The 23,304-nt window shown below is 57.1% G+C and overlaps 1 protein-coding gene across 1 annotated transcript; it reads left to right on the top strand.

Moving 5' to 3' along the window:
• The first annotated feature begins 16,225 nt into the window (after window positions 1-16,225).
• Window positions 16,226-22,967, top strand: ESM1 (endothelial cell specific molecule 1). The gene is made up of 3 exons (XM_054575292.1): window positions 16,226-16,550; window positions 19,811-19,960; window positions 22,888-22,967. Exons 1-3 carry the CDS (start codon window positions 16,226-16,228, stop codon window positions 22,965-22,967), a joined length of 555 nt encoding a protein of 184 aa, XP_054431267.1.
• Window positions 22,968-23,304: the final 337 nt, after the last annotated feature.

Raw genomic sequence — 23,304 nt, 5'->3', positions numbered from 1 at the left:
GGCTCCAACCCCTTCTCCAGAAACGTGCCGACCCTCCGCCCTCCCACATCTCATTGGACGGAACGAGATCACGTGACTTCCTGCCGCCAGTCACTGGCATTGGACTGGCTCGGCCGCCTCTGCGGAGCTGGGGTTTGATCCCTTTTGATGAGACACAGACACCTGAACAGAGTAGGGCCTCCGTTAGCCAGGTGGGAACGGGCAGACGTGGCTTCGTATGTCGCCGTCCCACTCAGCCCCCCACGGAGCGCGCTGCGCCCCGGTCCACGGCTTGGCTAAGGGAGGGAAAGGGTGGAGAGGGCCTGCGCCAGATAGTGTGTCGGGTCAACATTCCATAACTTGTGACCCATTCACTGCCTTTCCTGACGGTCCAGGAAGGCGATTCAAAATTCACTTTATGAAAAAGAATATTCATAGGGGAACACTCAGACTTGCTAATTCTATATTTGGAATATCAAGGCTCCCCCCGCTCCACCATCCGCTCCTTCCACCAGTAATAAATATCAGGAGCTGGGGGATATGGCGCCGTTTTCAGTAGATGTCAGGGGAATTCGCCATGATAAAGTCAAAATAACATTAAGTAGAGTCTAAATTAAGGTTTTTATTGTTTTCATCACCAGAATTTGAATGTGGGGAAGCTTCTTTTTCTTTTCCCTTGTATTCAAGAGAGTGACCATATTTCATTGGAAGTGATTTGATGCCAATAGTTGAATCAGTCTGTACTTTATTTCAGTATTTCCTGCAGACATTCTTTAAACATGTGTCAACAGGAAAGGACATATTTCGAACTCCACTTCTGCCCATTTCTCTCTTAACAGATAAAATGAAGTCGACATGTCTTTTAGATCTCCCGATGCTTTCTGTGATTTGCAAAAACAAAAACAAAACAAAACAAAATAAAAAACAAAGCCACCCCCCCCCCCCAACAGTCAGAGTTGCTCGAGGCCGAATCCTGAAGCAGGTCAAGCGCACCGTGGGCCCTGGCGTCCCTGCTCTCGCCGTTCCGGTTCCTCTCGAGGGCCCTCATCTGCAAGGCCTGATGGTCAGCAAATACCCGCCAATGTCTCAGAGCTCGAGAACGTATGAAAGTGGGGCCACTTCACTGTGTATTCTCATTTGTATGTTTTTAAATGAAAATTAAATAATAAAAACCTAAAGATTCCGAGGGAGAGTCTCATGACGAGCTCTCAGGTCTGGAGCAGGCGGGGAGAGGGCGCGGGCGGAGGCTGTTCTCCTTCCGATCGGCCACTCCCTATGGCCGGCCCCCACTCTGAGTACAGACAGGCTGCCTCGGGGACTGACGTTTCGTTTTTGCTGTGGTTGGGTAATCGACAAGCCAGGAGTCCCTCACCTGCTGCTGTGGGCGGGGCGGGGGCGGTCAAACGCTGGACGCGTTGAGGCACAGGCATTTCTGCCTAATGTGTGTGGAGCGGTGGCCAGAGAGATTTTAAAGTTTGGATTTCAAGCAGAGAAGTCTCTTCTTGGTAGAATGAGCTTTAAACATTTCCCGGAGGAAACAAAGAACACACAGGGCGAGGGCCCCAAAGCACACGTGCTCCCGGTCACAGTACGTGCACACACGCACGTATGCACACATGCGCGTGCTCACAGAGGCCACGCCCAGGCGACACATAGCGAGACCCTGGGAAGCCAGGCAGTGGGTAGTGTGACGTTCGGGAATAAGAGTCTTCTCTGGGTGACTCTCCCTTCGCTAGGAACTACAGAGTCTCTGCGGTAGGAACAGAGTCCCTGTGGTCAGAAGTCTGAGGAAAGTGTCCTCGTGACAGGACCCAAGCTGGCACGTGGCAGTTCCGGGTGACACTATGCAGGGGCCACCCAGCCCACGCAACGCCAAGGACGCGCTGCGGGATCCAAGTCAGAGCGCTCAGGGCGGTCTCCGAGAGGGGGGGCTTTGAATAGCTCCTCCTGCAGGGAGGGAGGGGCACCCCTCCGCCCAGCCCGCCCCCACCCAGACGCCCAGCCCAGCCCAGCCCCGCTGCTCGCTCTTCAGGCTTTCGAGCCCAGAATGTTCTGTGAAAGTGTCAGAAGAGACCCAGAGGGACCGGAGCCCGTGATGAGAGCGCTATGTGCACCCATGACCGGTCCTCCTGGAGACAAGGGTCCGGAAAATCGGTGTAAAACCTGTGACTCAAAACCAACACATGGTAACCCCGTATTTTATGTCAAAGATCATTTTCTGGAGGAAATCTCTTCATTCTCAAGTTGGGACGTAGTAATAACAACCATTGGCATTTCCAGCTGTATTTTCAAGTTATTAAACAAAGATGCCTCTTCCTGTGGGAAAGCACGGACGGGAAGGGGCCGGCAGAGGGCGTCCCGCCAAGCGCAGCAGAGCGCAGCCACGGCTCCCCGGCAGGGCAGCGGAGAGGGCTCGGTCCCTGCTGAACGCGTCGCTCAGACGGCGCATCCAGTCCTGGACACGGAACAAGATCCACACGAAACCCACAGAGAAGGGCCGCCGGGGCGTGGCCGGCGCGCGGCGGAGCCACGAGGCAGCGCCGCGCGCCTGCCGATCCAAGGACCCTCCGCCTCGCCCGCACGTCCCGGAGCCCTCCCCGGGCTCTCGGCCACAGCCCGTGTCTGTGTGTGTGTATGCGTGTTCTGCGTGGTGACCGCGGAGCAAACCTGCTATGGCTGGGCTCAATCATTATCGACACCCCCTTTTCCCGCCCCAGGTCCTGGGCCGGAGCAGAGCCCGGGCGGGGCTGCTGGCTGACGCGGAACAGCAGCAGCCGCCGGCACCGGGGCGGCCGCCCCGGCACCCACACGAGTGTCTTTCAGGACGTCGTTTCAGCAAAGCGTATGCACAGCGGCTCGGACCAGAGGTTTTGAAATCACACGATGCTGCTGCGGAAGGATGCCTGCTTCGGTCAGCCCTCGTCAGGGCATAGGACCTGACTCGGGTGGTTAGGAGGGCGCCAGGGGACCCTCAGCGCGGAGGGATGCCCCCCTCTGCCATCAGCGCCCTGCCCTCAGCGCAGGCAAAGCAGGAGAGCGGGGCAGACACGCCGCGGCCCTTCTCCCCTCCTCTGATTCCGGTAGGAGGCACCCGGGCTCCGAGACGCGAAGCCGGAAGGCCGGGGAGCCTGGGCGGGGCGGTACGCAGAGGGCGCGGAAGGGCGGAGGAGGGGTGGGCGGGGCAAACGGCGCGAACGCGCAGCACCTAGGAACAGGTGCTCGGTGCTCAGATGGGATGCTCCACGTCCTTTCGTTGGTCGCAGGCAGGGCCCGGGGGGCGGGGGGGAGGGGGCCGGGTGGGTGTCAGGTGTGTGACTGTCTGAAGCAGCTTACAGCTGGCAGAGTTAAGTGTTTATTAAATGGGAGCAGGCTGTCCCCCCACCTGAGAAGAAGTGGCCTCTCCATAGAGACCTGCAGGCTAGGTCCCGCTGCCTGCCGCCACCCTCTGGGCAAAATTCTGCGGCAAAGGTGTGGTGATAAAGGGAGTCCTTATTCAAAGGCTACGCAATTTTGGAATGACAGCTTTCTACAGGCATTAGTCCTGAAGCCGTTCTGTTAAGGCTAAGCTCTTTAACTCTTTCTTACAGCTTTAATCACTTAGGCCTATCCGTTAAGGCTAAGCTCTTTAACTCCTGAGTTCCCCAATCATTCCCGTTAGTTTTTAATTATCTTATTTCTGTAGCGTTAGTTTACAGACTAAAGATACAAAAGCTACACAGTTCTGGCAGAATGGCAGGCTTCTGCCTCAGAGCCCGTCCTGTCCCCTCTAGAACCGCGAAGAACAACCCCGCCCCCTCTGCCAGGCCAGCCGACCCTAGGCTGCACCCAGAGGTCCTTCCCATCCAAAACACCGTCCTTTGGGGAACGTGGGCAGCTGCAGCAAGACCATCCAGCGCCCCCAGGAAGAGGGCTGGAGAGCCATTCTCTGCCCTCCTTTAATTTTAAATCTTGTGGCCCATAATTCCATGCACCCTGGAGGCGGCGTTCACCTTCCCCATGGCTGATCCTGCATATCTAACGTCGCAGGGCAGCCTCCTCCCACGGCCCCTCCCCAGGGATCCGATCAGATCTCTCTGCATCACTGATGCCACCGTGGAACAGCAGAGTCCCGGTCAGCCCAGGGTCTGGCTGGCAGAGGCACTGGTGGCCTCGCCGACCACGTGTGCTCGTTCAGCGGCTGCAGTGAGCGCATGGCATCTGACTCAGGCCTCAGCCCCTGTCCTGCAGGGAGAGGACGGCCTGTCCCCGCACTGAAGGCTGAACTGGTGGGTGGGGCTGAGATGGGGCTCTGACTGTCCCCTGTCCTGCCTCTGGGAGCTCCAGGTAGGGAGCCAGTGCTTCCTAAGCAGCCAGCCCAGGTCTGCTCCCTTTGACCCCCGGTGCGCTGCCCTGGGATGGGCCAAGAGGAGACCGCCCCACGCCGCTCCTCCTGCCCCGCCCTGCCCTGTTGGATCCCGTGCATCGGCCACTTTGCTGGTTGCCCTTGTACAAGAGACCCAGGCAGGAACCGACAGGCTGCGGCAGACATCGGGAGCCCCCGGTCCCCAGCCTCCAGCCAGCGTGTCCTTCAACCAACTGCGAGCCGCCTCCTCAGCCTGGACACGGTGCAGTGCTCACCCGCGGGGCTCTCCAGTGAGATGTCCCCAGGCTGAGTGCTGGGGGTCGGGACCCAGCACGTGTGACATGGTGGGACCGCTCCCCTGGAGCTGGTAGGCAGACGTCACAACAGGACGAAGAATTCCACAGGGAGAGCAAAACAGATCTGTTCGCCAAACGAACAGCAGCAACGGAACAGCGACGCGCGTGTTCTTGAATACATTAGCAACGGTTATTTGTGGCCCACTCTGAGTTGCTCCATTGTGCCCATATTTATTTTTGACTTCGAAGTCGCTCGGTGACGTCTTTAATAGCTTTATCGTGAGGAAGCGCTTGGACTCCCATTCATTCTACTGGGAAGAGGATCGCGGGGCATGAGGCTTTTTATCGCCCACAGACGCCCTATTTCATCAGAGGTTGCCCCCTGCTCTGGCCTCAGCCGCGCAAAACCAGGCGGCAGGCGCCAGCGCGCCCGTGAGCGCGCCACAGTGCCGGGAGCCGGTCGCCCGAGGCTCGTGGCTCCTGGGCCCACCATCTCTTCTCCGGTCTCCTGGTCGTGGTGACTCTCCCGAGCGAGGTCTTGCTGTTCCACGGCCTCCGGAACGGCCAGGCCCTGGCGCCCTGAACTTCAGGCTGTGTCTGGATTCCGCAGTCCCGGGGCCCCCAGAACCCCCTGCACCCTGGGCCAGGCCCCAGTGCGCTTTTTGCCTGCGCATGGCCAGTCAATGAAGACAGAGCCGCTCGACAGTCTGGGGTTCAATGGGCTTTCTACTGCAGGAATTGAGCTTGATCCACACCTGCCCCCCCGCCCCGCCCCCATTCGTAAATGGGATCAAAGGCTTTTGTGGGTGGAGATACAGCCTGAGCTTCCCTCGCTTCACGGGGACCTTCTGTCTCCCTTTTCTCGTTGTGGTCAGGAATTCGGGCGCGGTGTGGAGGCCAGGGTCGGGCGCACGTAGAACCAGGCGAGCGGGGAGTCTTCGGGGAGGGGTGGCCGGGGCATAGGGGCGCCCAGCGAGGGCCCAGGCTGATCCGCCCCGCCCCTCGGAGCGCTCCCTTCCTGCAGTGCGCTGGCTTCGAGTCCCCCCAAGGGGGACATCAAAGCTCACAGATGTAAATGTGGTGTCCAGCTGCCTCTGTTAACAAATTGCACTTCCGGGCGTGGGGGGGCGGGGCGCGCTCTAGACAGCGGCCCCTCCGCGGCCTCCACCTCCTGTCCCTTCCCGACCGCGGGGCTGGGGTCCGCGGGCCTGGCGGGCCTGGCGGGCCTGGCGGACGGTCAGGGGGCCCAGGCACGGGGTTGGGGGAAGGGGAGGGATCCCATCGGCTTTCCCACCAAGGGGCTCCGGATGCAACCTGAGACCTGGCACCGCAGGTGGGCGGGCGGGGGAGCGGGAAGGGGGGCGCTGGGATGGCTCCCTTCGCCTCGCCCAGAGGCCTGGGGTTGGGGGCTGCCTGGGAAGTTGCTATTTTCTTCAACTTAGAGGCGAGGCCATTTCTGGAGGCCTGAGAGGTGTGCTGTGAGCACCTTGCCAGCAGCGGGGAACTGGCTCCTGCTGCGGGAGTCAGAGGCACCCCCGGCCCGGGAGGAAAGCGGCGTGGGGGAGGGGTGCCGGGGGGGGGGCCCAGAGATGCAGTTGGTGGTGGTGGGGGCGGGGTTAACCCTGGCCTGGGGGTCAGGCAGGCATTGCGAGGCCCCTGGCGTTCCAGCCTCCCGGCAGGCGCGCCGACAGGCGGGGAGGAGGGCTCGGGCGGTGCTCACGGGAGCAGGCCGGGCGGGCATGCGGCGCAGACGGGGTTGCCTGAAGCCCGGCTGTGTTTGTTTTTTAAGAAGAAACATATTTAGTAACTTACTCAACTGTCAGTACCAATGTTGTATAATGACTAAAAGACAAGATTAAAGAAAACAAAAATCAAACATAATTAGTTAAAATAAATTACATGCCCTGGCTGGTGTGGCTCATTGGGCTGAGCACCGGCCAGCGAACCTAAAAGGACCTGGTTCGATTCCCAGGCAGGACACGTGCCTGGGTTGGGGGCCAGGTCCCCAGTAGGGGGCGCAAGAGGCAACAGATTGATGTATGTCTCACACATTGATGTTTCTCTCCGTCCTTTCCCCTCTCTCTAAAAGTAAATAGATAAAATCTTTTTTAAAAAATTAACGAAATTGTAAAATTTCAGCCTCTCCAACATTTCCTAATCCTGGATTCTTTGGCCATTGAATAAACGACTGTCCCTGAACCATTCTTTAAATGGACTTTTTCTGGCTCTGAACCCCGAGCCCTGGTGCATTTCCGCCTTGGAAGGGGCCGCGCATATCGCTCCAGCCCAGGTGTCCTCTCTTCAGGGACTAAAGGCTTTTGATGGCCTATTGGTTCCAACTGCCCCAGCGAGGGCGCTGCCTGTGGCGGAAGGCACCTCTTTGGCTGTGAAGTCCTGGACTCTCTTGAATAAATGGGAGGGGCTTGGGCCCTGTATCCTACCTGTAAGGAGAGGCGCGTCTTCTGGCCACAGGTGTGTGGCTTTCCAGCCGGCGGGGAAGGGTTTGGAAAGCTCACCGGGCGGGACTGTGTGCCCCGGGAGGCCTCTCAGCTTTGGAAGATGCGATCGCGGCAAACATGCCACATGTGTTCTCCAGACAGTTCAGTGCTTTCCTCTCAGGTCCCTTCCACAGGGCGCCCCGGGGTCCCCTGCAGGACCAGGTACCCTACATCCTCTTGTGCTCGGTGCAGGGTCCCGGCTGGATGCGGGTACTCAGGGTGCGGGTGTCATTCGTGGCCGTATTTGAGTCCGTTACGTGAAGTTAGTGAGGTGAAGGCACTCACACTTCTAGGACGACCTGGGCCCCCGTGCACCAGCGGATCCACGGTAGGAACTGTGGGTCTCATCCAGGCTGGACCACGCGAAGGTTGATATTCTGATTTGCCCTTTTGAGAACACTTTGCATACAGAGAGCCGAAGGATGCTGGCTTGCTTTCATTCGTGGAGATATTGTTTGGTGTTTTATTCAGTGAGTACTTCCTAAATATACTTACAAAGGAGACAGGCACAGCATGTGGCCTGGAAGCGTGGCGTGCACACAGCTCCGGATCCGGTGTTAGAACTGTAAGCTGGGGTGTGTGTGTGTGTGTGCGCGTGTGTGTGCGTGTGTGTCGTGGCTGCAGATACCGAGCCCGGGCTCTACAGCGCACACGTATCTCACCCTAAAATCCCTCCTGTCAGATCAGGCTAGGAGATCATCAGGCAGCTGGCACGAGTAAAGTCTTTGATTTCATCATGTAACGTTCTGCAGAAAATCAAGGGTTGGTAAAATACTCCATGCTACATCCAAGCAGACTGTTGACGGTGGGTCAACAGAATTAAAAGCAGGTCTATTTATTCAGACGACTCCGGTATTTCATCGACTCTACGACGTTGTCACTGTGATGTGTGCCATTATTTTATGTATCACTAAGGAAGAAAAAGAATTCTTTCAATTAAGCTCTGACATAATACTTTTACATCACTAGAATTTTTACTTACACTTATCAAAAGCGCTCTTTTAGGGTATAGATTTCTCTGATTCAGAACTTGGGACATTCATGGGAAGGAGACCAGAAATTCAATAAACTAGAGGAAATGTCCCTGAACGGCTTCACATTCGGGTCTGACCTTGCTGGGTGCCGTGGCCACGCCGTGTCTCTCTCACAGAGCAGAGGCCCCTGGGCCCTCAAGGTCATGAGTAGCACAAATTTCTAAAAACCTCGCTCTGCTTGTGCCTTTGAGAGTCTCACCCAGGGACCGGCAGGCACTCCCCCTGCACATTTGGATGAGACAGTGACAATTGCACCGCAGCGGTCCCTCCCAGACGTCAGTGGTGCGAACGTGTGAGGGCGTGGGTGTTAGAGTCAGGGGTGGAGGCTGCCAAAAACGGGGCGCGTCTAATACAGTTAACAGGCCCTCAAAGACAGGCTTTTCCTGTCTGAAATCTCCAGAGTGAACGTTCAGTGCTGTCCTGGCCGGGTGTCCCAGTGGGTTGGAGCGTCACCCCAGCCACCGAAAGGTTGGGAGTTCGATTCCTGGTCAGGGCACATGCCTAGGTTGTAGGTTTTATCCCCGATGGGGGCAAGTGTGGGAGGTAACCAATTGATGTTTCTCCCTCACGTTGATGTTTCTCTCTCTCCCTTCTTCTTTCTCTGAAATCAATAAACATATTAAAAAGTAAAAAAAATAAAGGATTAAATACTAATTCTGCTAAGGTGAAGAGATGTGACTGAGAAAACCGTTGGCCCAGCAGTTTCCCTCATGTTGGGGTTCGTTGGAAGGCAGCGGCTGAGCTGTTCGACGTGGCGATTCCCGGGCCAGCGCAGACCCATCCAACTGGAATGGCCGGCGCGGCACTGGGACTGGCTCCCGGGCCGCTCTGCCGCAGGCGGTCCGAGCCCCTGCCGAGGCCCCTCCGTGCGCGGCGAGCCCGCAGACCGTCGCCTTGGAGACGGCATGAAGTGCCTGGCCGCCAAAATAAAGCGAGACACTTGGATTTTATTTTTTAAATAAAGGTCACAGTGTGGCCCTTCATTGGGACCATCCCAGGAATAAAAGAGCCAAGATATTTTGACACCAGATTAGAGAGTGAGTCTGAAACTGCCGATTCCTTAAAAAGTCCTAAATAAGGGGCCTGAGAGTTATGCTTATTTCTCTTCTTTCAAGTGCTTACCTTTAATTTTAAAAAAGAAAACACGCCATCACGGCCGCAGCCCACGGGTCCCGGGGCGGTGGGGGCGGGCGGAGGCCCCGGCACCGGCAGACTGGCGAGTTGGCGAGTGGCGAGGGGTCCTGCTTCCTATTTAATTTCAGGATAAGAGGGGTCAGTTTAAGGGCAGGGCGAAGGGCGGCCATGCCTGGACAAAGGGAGTGGGAGCGGAATCGTGTCCCAGGACTCGTGTGTCAGTCAGAAATCCCAGTCCTCCCAACATTCCCAGAGAAAGTTCCAACTGTCCTAGCAATAACTTCTAACATCACTTTGAAAATTGTGTTTAATTTTTAATAGTTTATTAAACAAAGCTGACACAGACTCACAGATAGAGAGGACGGACTAATGGCTGCCCGAGGGGAGGGAGCGTGGCAGTTACTGCATCGTCGGGGGGCGTGAAGGGCAGCACAGGGAACGTCGCCCGTCGGGGCGAGAGCCGCCCGGGGTGCCAGGCGGGCACCCGGCCGACGGGGGAGCCACCTCATAAACTATGCAGATATCTAACCGCTGTGCTGTGCTCCTGAAACTAATCTAAAATAATATTGAAAGTCAAGTGTAATTGAAAGACAAAAGAAAGAATCAAATCGAAACTTAGAGAACTGGGGGGAGTTTTTATGGGAAAGCATTTGCCCCAAGACACAAGATCGTTTCTAAAGAATGAAGCCGACCCTCGCAAAGTTAGACCCCTGATGGTAGTCGTCACGAGGCTCCTTTGGCTCCCTAGACCCACCGTTCAGGTGCAGAGGAGGGACGGCGCCTGAGCTACGTGTCGCAGGACTTGTTTAAAATCCCCGAGCGACGCCTGTGAGCCGTCCCCACAGCAGCAGGCTCCGGGGCTGCCCCCGGGGCCTGTGACACTGCCTGTGACCTATGACCAGTCAGTTTGGCAGGTATGTTTCATCAGGGCACATCAGCCATGGCCGCTTCGTGAACTTCTTCCCAGGGTGGGCGGGGTGCCGCCACGCCCACGGCTGAAGGTTAAGGGCGCGAAGCGGGTCGGCTGGGCCGTGGCTGACGTGGTGGGGCTCAGTCTCTGCTCGGGCCCCATTATGTCCTCCGCTGCTTCTGCTGCCTCTGGAAACTTCTCCTTCGCTCCCACAAGGAAGCCTCACAGGCTGTGGCTCACGCTGCCCAAGACCCCGGGCCTCTCGTGGCTCCTCCCGGTCGAGAGAGAGAGGGGCGAGGGACCCTGCTGGGGCCCACCTGAACTTACAGCTCTCAGAAAATGATCCTGGTTGACGATGTTTACCTGTTCATTAAGTATGAAGCTCCTACCGTATGCGAGGCCCTGTGCTCGGCCCAGCAAGATCGCCATTAGCTGGTTGCACAGCAGGAGGGCTCTCAGGTGATGCCAAACAAAGAGAACTAACCTGGAAACACACCCACATGCCCCCATTTGCCCCTCGGGGATCTCCGCCTTCCCGGCTCCCTCTGCCCCCAGCCCGAACCGCGCGTCCCTGGCGAGGAGCTTGGCGGGGAAGGAGGGGCAAGCCCGGCTCAGCGGGACCGACGGCGAGGGTTCGCCCTTCCCGGAGCCGCCCCGCTTTGCGAGTCCAAAGAAATACGCTCGGGGTTCAGCTACAAGCAATTGCAGTGTGCAAAATAAAGCTCAGAATACTCAGTGCACGTCACCTGAGTTTGTTTTCTTGCTTGGCACGGTCTCAAGTTTAAAAAAAACAAACTGGGATGGCATTTTAAACATGCAGGGCGCACGGCGCCTGGAACGGCGTGTCCCCTCGTCCCCCAGGGTCGCCGGTGAGGTGCCCGCAGGCGCGTGACTGTGCAAGCTCCGTTCCCGGCTCCAGGGATGGCCTGTCTCCGGGCTGCAGATGCGGCTTCCCCGTTTGCTCACTGTGTGCCCTGGGACAAGCTACCTCGCCCCGGAGGCATCGGCTCAGGCCCTTATCTCTATGAGGGCACAGGGACCGTCCGGGAACCTGGTGGCAACTTCTTCCCAGAAGGCCCGCTTCTGGAGACTTCGGTCAAGGTGGCGAAGGAGGTAGAACCCGTGCCCACCTCCTCCCAGGACCACATCACAATTATAGCGACGCGATGGGGCAGGCAACCTGGAGAGCCCCCCAAACGCCCGCTGAGCGCAGGGCCTGTAACGAAGGATGTTATGGGAGAGACCAGGTCCAGACTGGCGGCGGGCGGGGGGCGGGCGGCGACTCGGACCGGGCTGGCCCCGCACCCGCGGAGGCTGAGGCTCAGGAGGGTGGGCGGGGGCGTCCCGAGCAGGGAGGGGCCCGCCCAGAGCCCTGGAGCTGGGAAGAGGAGCCCGCGTGACGTCCGGCTGTGAGAACCAGCAGGGCTCTGCCAGTGCGGGCGAGGCAGAAGGCCGTGAGGGCCCAGGCCCGGCCCCGACTCACTCACCGCGGGGCAGCGGCTCGCGCGGCACCGGAGACACACAGGGAGAGACGGAGTCGGGCGGCTTCAGGGCGAGGGCTGGAGGGACAGGGGCCATTGCCCCGGGTTGAGCCTCTGGCAGCAGGTAGGCGAGGGCAGCGCTCCTGTGCCGAGCCCTTCGCCCACACTGCCACACCCGAGTCCGCAGTTGCCGGGTGCCGTCTGCAGCCCCACCTGACGACTCCCCAAAGCCCTGCCCCGCCGCAAAGGCCTGCAGGCCCCAGGAGGGCGGCTGCCGGTCGGGGGTGCCCCGAGCCCTTTGCTGAGTGGCCTCAGACACAGCGCTGACACTTAGGATGAATCTCTACCAACCTGGTGAACACCACTTGCCCCGTCCAACCCTGGTAACTACCTGAGGCCCTGTCTCACCCAACTCATGTGCCGTCTGAGGCTTTTCCAGGGGCTGAGGCTTCTGGAAGGTCTCAGGTGCCATGTGCCTTTTGCTGACCTGTCTGGGCCTGGTACTGGTGGCAGTTGACCTCGGTTCACAGCGTGGCCTCTCGCACACCCACCCAGGTCCGGCACAGGCAGCTACAACCACGGATCACTCTGTAGCTCTAACGGGGGTCCCGGCTGGCCACAGGCCGCCTCTGCCCTTGACCTGCTCTGGAGCCCGTCCCTGGAGGCCCCAGAGCCAACACACCCAGTGGCTGGTCTCAGACCGGAACAGAGCACTGCCCGACCAGCTCCATAAGCAGCACCCCCGAAGGGCGGTCCCAGCAGGCTCCGCCCCGCCGGGTGCACCAGCTCCGTGGGGGCGGCCCCTGCAGAGCCGCTCACAGGCTGCGGGCCTGGCCCGTCCTCCCAGCCATCAGTCCGTGGGTCGGTCCCACCCACTGGCGTGCCAGCAGCAATCAAGGGTCACCTACAACAGAACGGAGCGCACCGCCCACGCGTGGGCCCCTCCGGGAGGGCTCGGCTCAGGTGACCAGGGAGCCTGCACCACGGGGCCCCACAGGAAACCTACTGCGTACGGCAGCCCTGCCCAGACGGGGGGCACAGCAGACCTACCTGATATACGGAAACAAACAGAGAGGCAGCCAGAATGATGAGACAGAGCAAAGGAAAGTGCAGGGGAAATCTACAGAAAAAGAGCTACATGAAATGGAGGCAAGCAATCTGCCAGATACAAAGTTCAAAACATTAGTCGAGAATGCTCAAAGAACTGCCTGAGAACTTCAACAAGGAGAGAGTAAATATAACAAAGGACATAGAAACCAGGAAATAAAAAACAAGTCAGAAATGAATAACATAATGTCTGAGGTGAAGAATACACTAGAAGGAATCAGCAACAGAGTAGATGAAGTGAAGGATCAAATCAACACTTTGGAAGACAAAGGAGCGGAAAACACTCAATTGAAACAGCAAAAAGAAAAAGAAAAAAAGAAGATGAGGAAAGTTTAAGGGAGCTTGGGGACAACATCAAGCATAACAATATTCCCATCATAGCGGTGCCAGAATGAGAAGAGAGAGAGCGAAGGATTGAAAGCTGATGGGAAGGACTAATGACTAGAAACTTTCCTAACCTGGTGAAGGACCGAGGCATCAGTCCAGGGGGCTCAAGGAGCCCCAGACAAGGTGGACCCAAAATGGCCAACAACAAGGTGCATCATTGTCAAGACGATAAAGGTTAAAGACGAACGGAGCACCAATGAGAAGACAAGCTCCCGGGAGACTGTCAGCTGAGTTCTCAACAGAAACCTTTCAGTTCTGAAGGGACTGGCAAGAAATATTTAAAGTGACAGAAAGCAAGGACCTACAGCTGCTTTTAGACCCAGTGAGCCCACTTCTGGGAATGTACCCTAAGAATCCCGAAATACCAATATGAAAGAATACATGCGCCCCTATGTTCATAGCAGCGTTATTTACAATAGCCAAGATCTGGAAACAGCCGAGTGCCCATCAGTAGATGAGCGGATAAAAAGGCGGTGGTACATTTGCACGATGGAATACTACAGGGCCCTAAAAAAGAAGGAATTCTCACCATTTGTGACAACATGGGTGGACCTAGAAGGCATTATGCTAAATGAAATAAGTCAGTTGGAGAACCGCAAATACCACATGGTTTCACTTATACGCGGAATCTAAGGAACAGAATACACAAGCAAACGAGACGGAGACAGACTTGTGGACGCAGAGGGCACCGTGACAGCCGCCAGAGGGCTGGGGTGGGGGCTGGGCGAAAAGGGCCAAGGGCCGAGGGGCACAGACGGGCAGCTGCCGGGCAGCCGCGGGGGCGCGGGCACAGCGCAGGGGAGACGGCCGATACACTGCGACAGCTGCGCGTGCCGCCGGGTGGGCGGCTGCAGTATTGGGGGCCGCCTCGCCTAACCCCCGTGCTCCATGCCCGAAACGGATGCGAGACGATATTGAACGGCGACCGTAGTTGAAAAATGAAGAAGGGGTAGTGCCGCTGAGCTCACGGAGTTGTCTAGAAAGTTCAAAGCGGTAACGCAGACGAACTACGTAGGAAGGTACCAGACGCTTGGTAAGATTTATGACGGTTAGGTGTTATGATTAGCCACCATTCCGGTTCACCACTCTCTCCTCCGAAGTGGTGTTCGGCAGGAACCTCTTCCTGGACCGCCTAGGAAGCAGGATCGCGCTGTCCTGGCCGACAGAGTGCGTGGCTTTGCCGTGATCCGGCCACGGCCCCTGCTCGCTGTGACGGCGTGGGCCTTGGGCCGGGGGTTCCACCTCTTCCCGGCTCAGCGCTCATTTCTAAAGCGGGTCTGATACCCGCACCTACCTCCCGCGGCTGGGGCGAGGGGCACTGACACACGCCAGGTGCGCCAGGACGGCGGGGCCGGCGTTACGTGCTCAGTGCGGCTCACCCGCCGTCGGAAACAGCGCATCGGTGTGCCGTTTGCGAAGTGTGTGTTCGCGTCTGGGGAGATGCAGACAGACTGTTCCAAGTTGGACTGTCACGGTGCCTGGGGGACACCTGGAAGATAAAGGCCTCGCCTCCACTTCCCAGGTGCGGGAGCTCAGTCCCCTGTGGTCCGGATTCTGTCCCCCGCCCCCCATCCTCCTAAAATCACACCTTCCAAGGCTGACCTAACCCCCGAGGCACATGCAGAAGTCTCTGCGGTGTCTTCCAGGGGCACGAGAATTTGGGAGTCAACTGGCCTGTTACCGCAGTTCGCAGAGGGGAGGCTGAGGCCCCGAGGAGCCCGCGGCCGCCCCCGCAAGCCTGCGACAGACCAAGGGCTGCCTGCCTGCCTGGGCTGCTATTTACTCCGCGGCAGTGAGCGTATATTGAACTTGACAGGTGCGGTGAACAGGGGAGGGGGAAGGCTCTCGGAGTCCAGCGTGGGGCTGGCACAGGACGCTCCTTGCTCCTTCCTTGCCTTACTTTGTCTGCCCCACAAGCCTTGCTTAACCTTCAGGGGGCGGCTCTGCCTTCCCCGGCGGGACCCAGGCCCTGCGGCCCCCGTGGCAGGGAGACCAGTGTCCCGATGGGTCATGTTTCCCTTCGCCGTGGCTCGCCTCTCTGGGCCACGCTCCGACTTCCCGGCGGGCCCGCCCGTTTCCCTGGGCTGGCTGCCTCGTGGGGTGGTTTTTGGGGAGGGCCCTGGCGGGTGCCAGAGGGGAGGGGAGGGGCTCCGCAGGGGCTCGGCCATTGGCCGGGCAGGCCCGGCGGTGGACGGCCTGCTCCCCGGGGAGGTGTAGGGCAGCAAAAGGCTGGCCGGCAGGTCTTCCAGAGTTGGGCAGCCCAGGGACAGGGCTGGCACCCCACCTCTCCCGCGGCTTCTCTGCTGATTTTCAAGGACGTACTCAGCCGTGACGCACATCTTACTAGAAAGACATTTCCATCCATAAAAAAACTCAGATATATGTGAAGGGAATTGTTTTACACATGACATTTGAGGGGTGGGGGAGGGAGGAAGGAAGAGAGGGTCTTTAAAAAAATCCCTTTCAAAATATTTTCTTTCTTCTAAGTATTGCAAAGGCACCATATAACCCTTGCTTTTCCCAAGTGACCTCATAGCTATTTATTGAGGGGAAATACCAAATGTTTGTTTGGTTTTCAGAAGGCGCTTCTTCGGCCGGATGACTCAAGGCGCTATCATTTTCCCCCGGCACACCCCGGGGGACAGGCGGGTGTCAGAACAATCCCTGTCCTGAAGGAGGGCTGGCGACCTCCTTTATTCCCTCGCAGACGTCCTTGAGCTCTGCAGAAGGATGTGAGCGAGGTCTTCGCTCCTCAGGCAAAACAACCGTCTAAACATAACAAATGACATCAGCTTGTGCTTTTCAATTCCTGGATGGCAGCAGCGGCTGATCCAGCCTTCCTCCTGGATTTCGTGAACTAGCACAAGAGAGCCTGACAGCGGCCGGAGCTGCTCCCGGCCGGAGGACACTGGTGACGGGCCGCCGGCCGGCAGGAGGCCCGAGCGCATCCCGTGCGTAAAGCTCGCGGCCCTGCGAGCACAGGCTCCGCCGCCGCTTGGGACGGCTGCCGCCCCGCCGCGCAGGCCGCCGGAGGAGCCGCGCCGCGCCTCGGGAAGCATGCGGGCCGGCCTGCCGCTGCTGCTGGCCGCGCTCCTGGTCCCCGCGCCCCGCGGCCCCGCGCCCCGGGCTGCGGCGGCCTGGAGCCCCAAGTACGCGGTGGACTGCCCCGAGGGCTGCAACAGGGACGCGTGCAGGAGCCCCCCGCGCTGCGAGGGGACCGTGCTGGACGACTGCGGCTGCTGCCGCGTGTGCGCCGCCCGGCGCGGGGAGACCTGCTACCGCACCGTCTCGGGCATGGACGGCTTCAAGTGCGGCCCCGGGCTGCGCTGTCATTTTTACAGTGAGGAGGACGATTTTGGAGACGAGTTTGGTATCTGCAAAGGTAAAGAGTGACCTGGCTTCTCCCCGCCCCGGGGCGCCCTGGGGGCGTTTGGTAGCAGGGAAAGGCAGGTGGGTTGGGGATGCGGCACAGGCAGGTGCTGTCACAGGGAGAGAGGATGGCTCTGCAGGGGGCGGCTGACCCCCGTGTCCCGGGAGCACAGAAAGCGCACAGCATGCCACGCACCCTGCGGGGAGAGTTTTTCACAAAGTCACAGCGGAAGGCTGCGCTGCCTTCTTCTGCAGAAAACTTCAGGTGCTGGGCCGGCGACTGGTCCCGGGGGGCTTGGGGCTCTCTCTCCCGCAAGCCGTGACTACCGGCCACGCGCTAGAAAGCTCTTGGGTGGCTGTCCAGCCTGGGGTTTACGGCGTCTTTGACTCCGAAAGGGTCCCCAGGATGGAGGGCAGCTCTCGAGGTCCAGTTCTTCTCCGGAACCTGGAGGCCCTTGTGAAGCTGGGTGGGCTCAGGGCGTCTAACGAAAGGACTCAGGCTCGGCCAAGAGGGCGCCCGGGGCCAGGAGGCAAGCCCACTCCACCTTGCTCAGGTTCTTGGTCACCTAGGAAAGCAGCAGATGGCGCGAAACACGTAGACATAATGGGAAAGGAAAATAAAAATTGGACCTCTGTAAAGAATGAGGGGGCAGTCTCGCAGGCTCAGGGAAGAAGTTCATGAGGTGGGCATCATAGCCAGGCAGTCTCGTTAAGCATTCGTAGAATTGATGTCAAGCTCTGTGATTATAGTTTAAAAATGTTTAACATGTTTAAAATGTTGAGAATCAAAAGGATGATGATTTATTTAAAAATGCCGTCTGCGGACACCGCATGATCTCATCATGAAGAGCTATTATTAAATGTAACATACACTCTAGCCTCGTTCACCAGTTTTATAACACAGGGAGCTTTTAAATTATTAAAGGAACTGGGAAATTTCTAAATAATTCTTATATTTTATATATTTGCTCCAACTGTATGCTTTTGTGACTGATGGTCTTGCACGAAGAGCTAACTCATTGATTCTCCTACCTTTTAGACAAATACTTTACAAAGCCATCACCGTTTAATCCACAAACCATGCCCCAGGTTGAGAAACATAGGCGTGAACTAATAGGAGATTTTTTTTTTTTTTTTGCTTAGTTTGTTTTTGTTTATAACCAGTAGGAGATAGGATATTGAGGAAACATTTTCTTTGGTGAACATCCACAAACATTCCTTTCAGCTGGAGAGGGTCTGTGTTTTCTGGAAATTATAGGGCTTCTTGGCCAAGAGCACAGTGCTCTGCATAAGGAACTTAGGGAGGAAGCGGTCAGCACGGTCCCCCTTGGGGCAGGGCGCGGGCCCACAGTGGGTCGCTCCTCCTCGGCACTCATCACTCTCCTGCCCGCGGACGGCGAGTGAGCCTCCGCGTGCGGGTGGGACCGAGCTGTTAGGCACCGCATCTAGGGCGCTCTTGTCCTCCCTGGGACGAGACATATAGTTTAAAAAGGTACGCAAAAGATACTCAGGATTGCTCTTTTTGGCACCCTTCAGATTGGAAGCCAGCCTCGTTCAGAACGACCTTCTCTCTGCCGGAACTAGGGAGCCTGGGTGAGCCTCAGCAACTCTGGAGAGAGGCTGGGATTTCGCCAGAGGCCAGCTCCCACCTCCGGCCCTTGCACAGACCGCTCATGTGAACCCTGCACGGTCAGCTGCATCGCAGGGGTTTTCTAAACCCTCGTACGCTGGCATTGGGATTCTTGCCCAGCTCACAGCCAGCCAGCCAACGCGTATTTATTGAACGTCCACTGTATCTGCCCAGGGGACACGATAGGAGCGTTGCTGAGAATTTGGCTAAAGTTTTAGTCCTCAGTGTCACTGGGGACACAGGCAAACCCCAGCCCTGCGTGCTCCCCCACAGCCGCCTCTTCAGCAACCGCGGGAGGGACTGTTCTTCCCCGCAGAGCCGCCTGCTGAGCACCGGGCCCCGCCGCAAGCTGACCGGTGCTGCAGGGCGCAATCCTTGGTCTCTTAAAAATACACTTTATTCGCACCCCGTTCCGTGGAACAGTAGATTATTAAAGACCTGGAAGGCCCACAGCTTGTGCTCTGCCTGTATGTGATGGCGCCTTTAACAAGGCTGGTCTCATGCCAAGAGAATAAGTATTCGGCATCTGTTGTGCTCGGCTCTATTAGATGCTGTTCGTCTCCTAAGAACTGCGTGCTCTTAATAAATGAATTTGTCCTCTTTTTCTCAATTTTGTGCGCTGCAGCCTAAGTGTGAGATCCCCGAAGCTCTAAAAGCGCTCTGGGTCTGGTAGGTGGACGAGCAACCTCTCGGCCTGCCGGCACGTGTGGTGTTTGGGGCTCGGCTCCGCAGAGGGCGTTGCTCGTGAAGCCTCTTAGCACCGGGGGGAGTTGGGCCCCGTGCCCTGCCGTGTCGACAGTGAACTTGACCCGCACTGGCGCAGACCGAGGGTGGAGCTCTGTGTGGAGGGCCAGGGCGGCAGCCCTTGGGGCCCCGGGCCGGCGGAGCCCTTCCCTGTGCCTTGGAGACAGTCAGCCGTGCGCGGATGCGGTGGGTGCAGAGAGCACCCGCTCCGTTCAACAATTGGGGCTGAGGCCCCTGGCTGCTCAGTCACCGACCGTCACTGAGCCGTCAGAGACGCAGCCTGTGAGACACTGTCTCCAGGAGGCCACGCAGAAAGTAGGCAGAACTAAGGCTGGTCCAGGGTCTCAGTTATGAGCAGCTGTGTTCAGCGAAACCTCTCCGCAGGACTCAATACATGAGGCGTCCTCTCTCTGGTCTCAGTCTGTGATTCCACATTTAAAATAATATTTTTATTGAATTTATTCGGGTGACTTTGGTTAATAACATTATATAGGTTTCAGGTGTCCAGTTCTATAATACATCATCTACTGCGCGTTCACCACCCCAAGTCAAGTCTCCTTCCGTCACCATCTCCCCCTCTTTACCCTCCCTGCCCCCCGCGCCCCCCGCCTGCCACGCTGCTGCCTGCGTCTATGAGTTTGTTTGCGTGCTTGTTTAGGCCCCTCGCCCTTCTCACCCAGCCCACGGCCTCGCCGCCCTCTGACAGCTGTCTGCCTGCTCTCTGTGTGCATGAGTCTTCCTGTCGCTCGTTTTTGTTCATTGGATTCCACATTTGTGACTTAAAGTTTCCACTTTCAAAGTCCGGCTGTGTTTGGAGAGTCGGGTTTTAACTGACCGCCAAGGTTCCCGAGCTTCGCTCACAGGGACGCCTGTGTGGGCCTGCCTTCTTCTGCCCACAGACTGTCCCTACGGCACCTTCGGCATGGAATGCAAGGGGACCTGCCACTGTCAGCTGGGCATATGTGACAGGGTGACCGGCAAGTGCCTGAAACTCCCCTTCTTCCAGTACGCGGCGACCAAGTCCCCCAACAGACTCGTTTCTCACACAGGTAAGAGTTGACCCAGGGAAACACTAGGCTAAGACGTTGGTTTGAATGATTTTGTTTCAGGGGGAGGTGGGTGGTAGGGAGGTGGGGTGCTGTGGCTGTTTTTTAAAAAGATCTTATTAATAATTTTGAAGATTATATAATTTCTCATAAAATTTACCCAATTTTTATGGAAGATGCATAAGGTCGATTGCCAAGAAAATCTGTAATTAACAAAACCCGACTACGATATCCAAAGTCCTTTCCATTTTTCAGTGATCTGCTTCATACACGTACCACACGGAGCTGCTTCTCGCCTCCCACCCTCACGCTGAAAAGTGCTTCGAGGAATTTAGAGATTGGATAAGGTTTAAGAGTCAAGGTAGAAAATACAAAACTTATTTTTAACCAAATGAAAGCATTGAAATGGAACAATTTCAAGCTTTTTTTTTTTTATGGATTTTGGAGCGGACAGGAGGCAGTATCAGACTGAAATTTGGGAGTTGTCTCTGCCCCTTTGAGTGAAGAGGGAGCGATACTCGTGCGCCCCTCGCTAGTGCACGAGCGTTTCTTCCCCGGGGGGTCAGCGGGTGGGGACACATGGTCTAGCAGAAGGCCCTGTGCGCGCCTGCGGTTGTCCTGCTGAATGAATGGCCGGCACAGTAAAGCATCATTAAACTGAAAGTAGACCATCTAAAACAACGTATAGCCACAGCAACGTCTAGCATCAATAAATGACACACGTTTCCCCCCTTGTATATAAATACGTGATGATCCAAATTCATTTTATTTAGTTTTCTTTTTCTGGTTCTTTACCATTCACATTAATGAAGATTTGATTTATCTGGCAAATGTGCGTTTCCCCCAGCGCTGCCTCCTCCTACCACAGGAACACAGTTAGGTGCCTAAAGATAAAGGGGAAATACCGAGCTTTTAGTGAGTTATTATTTTTAAGTGTGACTATGCCCTGCCTTAAATATCAATTTTATGTGAAAACCCTTTTTAACCTATTAGGGGAGTAACTTTGTGAATATTTGATCTGGAAATTGGGATCATTATTAACATTTTAAATACTTATGAATTGTCCCTATAGTCCTTGAAAAGCAAAATGGAAGATTGCATTTTAAGACTTTTTTTTTTTTTTTTAATTGAGGTGACAGTCACATTAAATTAACCATTTTAAAGCGAATAGTGCAGTGGCATTTAGTATGTTCACAACGTTGAGTGGCTACCACCTCCAAATAGTTCCAGAACGTTCTCCTCAGCCCCAAGTAAAACCCCAGTTCCCCGCTTCCTCACATCCCTGCAGACCCCACGACCACCGGTGCCCGTCCTGGGACCTGGGGTTTCCGAAGACTCGGCCGCACTCGCTGCGGGTCTCACACCCACGGTGTTGGCCCAGCTGTGGCTGCCGCAGGCGCCTGCGCCTTCTTTTATCTTATTTAGGTGCCCCACACCCACAGGCTAAAAGCTGAAGAAACAAGGTGGATATCCCTCTTCACGCTGATCTTCTTCCACCAGGAGAAACGAGCCCCTCCGGGTGTTCGATGGTGCTCGGGTGCGGCGGGAGGCGGCCAGCGCCCTTGGAGCGGCCTCGGCCTGGACGCCCCTGGGGCCCCGGTCGGTCCGCACTCCGTCCGCGCTCAGGGCCTGTGCTCGCCCTGCGGGACCGCGAGTGGTCTCCTCCGCGCCTTCGTGGACAGGTTCTGCGAGTACCATGGCTGCTCTATAGATGGATACCGCGGGAAAACATGGGTTACAACAAAAGCTATTTCTTTTCCCAAATTAGACATCAAGATTCTTATTAGACATTTATGAAAACGAGCGTTAGCTGACCTAAGGTGTTTCCTTGCATCAGCTAAAAGGAGCAACAAAGACGACCAGCTGCGTCGTCTTGGTTCATGACGAGGCCCCGGGGACAGATGCCCAGGAGCCTGGGATCCGGCTGCACGGCCCTGCGGGGTCTCTCGGGGCTCAGGTGCTGTGGTTCACGGTGTGGGGGTGCGGTGTGCGGGGCCGCCGACCGCCTGGGCTGCTCAGTCCCTCCGTGCAGACGTGCGGGGGCCCAGCCTTGGAGCCCCTGCCTGGGCGCCCGGGGCCCTTCTCGGGAGGCAGGCTTCTCCGACGCGCCGCCTGCTGCTACGCTCTTGGCAAGTGGGCCTCCGCTCGCGCGTGCGTGCGCTCTCTCTGGTCAGGAGCTTTCCAATTTTCCAAGACTGGGGCTTCCCAGGAGCTTTTTCTCTGTTGGTGGTGGATGCAGCGGGGGGTGGTGGGGGCGGGCAGCGCCTGCAAGGTTTCACGCATTCACAGGCCGGGCGACGCTCAGCTCACCGCCTTCCACTGCAGGTTGCGCTGCCGGGGCAAACACACCTCACCCCTCTTAGGAGCAGACCAGGTTCATTTCAGAAAATTCTAACCGTTGCAAACTTTTCCTTACGGAGAGCAAGAGCTAGCTGCCTTTATAAAAGCTCGCCCTGTGCCTGCCTTCTGCTTTTTGGAGCCGCACGGAGAGGCTAACCGCTCCTCCTTGCAGACAGTGTGAAAGTCCTGCTCGCAGGTCCTTTCTTACGGCGTTGGCTGAGCCCACAGCGCGCTGGGGAAGCCCCTGCTGTGTCCCGCACCGGGGCAGCCGGCACGAAGCCCGCCCCTGCCCTCCGGGAGCTGGTGTTCCAGCGGTTGGCGTGAGATGATACAGGGAAAAAAAGGGAGAGAAAAGTGCATGCGTAAGATACTGTCAGGTGACGGTCAGGTGACGGTCAGGTGACGGTAGGTGGGGCAGGTGGGCGAGGGGAAACAGTTCAGGGCCTGCTCTCTTATGCGGGAGGTGCTAAGGGTGGGGGGGTGCAGTCAGCACGGACTCGAGTCTGTCCAAGGTGACATGGTAACCCACTGAGATGCAAACACAGACGCCGCTCACGTGACTTCGGAGTTACAAACGCCTTCTGTTTCAGAGCACGACCTGGCGTCGGGAGACGGCAACGCTGTGACCCGGGACAAGGGAAGGAGAACGCCGCGCGGACGCCTGCGGTGAAACGGTTAAACCCACGCTGACCCTGGGGGCTCCCGGGCGAAGACCGTCTGAAGGACCGTCCAGCGCACACAGCCAACATTGTGGGAACTGTTTAGATTATAGCATATGGACACGTAATCTTTGGAGACCAAGTACGATTCGGGGTGGGTCCAGAAAAAAAAGTGGGCTACTAACAATCCATAAAATGCATATGACTGAACGCTTAGATAGCTCTTACACATTTCAGTGCATCTAGATTTGTTAAATAGCTGTTTATAGTAACACTGAAGAACAAAAACGCAGTTGAGGGAAGGCAGACCGCTCAGCTAGGGAGAGAGCCCCGCCGAGGCCGCAGCGT

This window comes from Pteronotus mesoamericanus, unplaced genomic scaffold (genome assembly GCF_021234165.1).
Source record: "Pteronotus mesoamericanus isolate MK-2021 breed Mesoamerican mustached bat unplaced genomic scaffold, CSHL_Meso_final contig_29, whole genome shotgun sequence".
Lineage (NCBI taxonomy): Eukaryota > Metazoa > Chordata > Mammalia > Chiroptera > Mormoopidae > Pteronotus > Pteronotus mesoamericanus.
This window is presented reverse-complemented; position numbering and strand designations above follow the sequence as displayed.

Coding starts and splice junctions, on each gene's coding strand:
- ESM1 (XM_054575292.1), top strand. CDS start 16,226: ATGCGGGCCGGCCTGCCGCTGCTGCTGGCCGCGCTCCTGGTCCCCGCG. Junction 16,551..19,810: donor CGAGTTTGGTATCTGCAAAG/GTAAAGAGTGAC, acceptor TTCTGCCCACAG/ACTGTCCCTACGGCACCTTC. Junction 19,961..22,887: donor CAGACTCGTTTCTCACACAG/GTAAGAGTTGAC, acceptor CTTCTGTTTCAG/AGCACGACCTGGCGTCGGGA.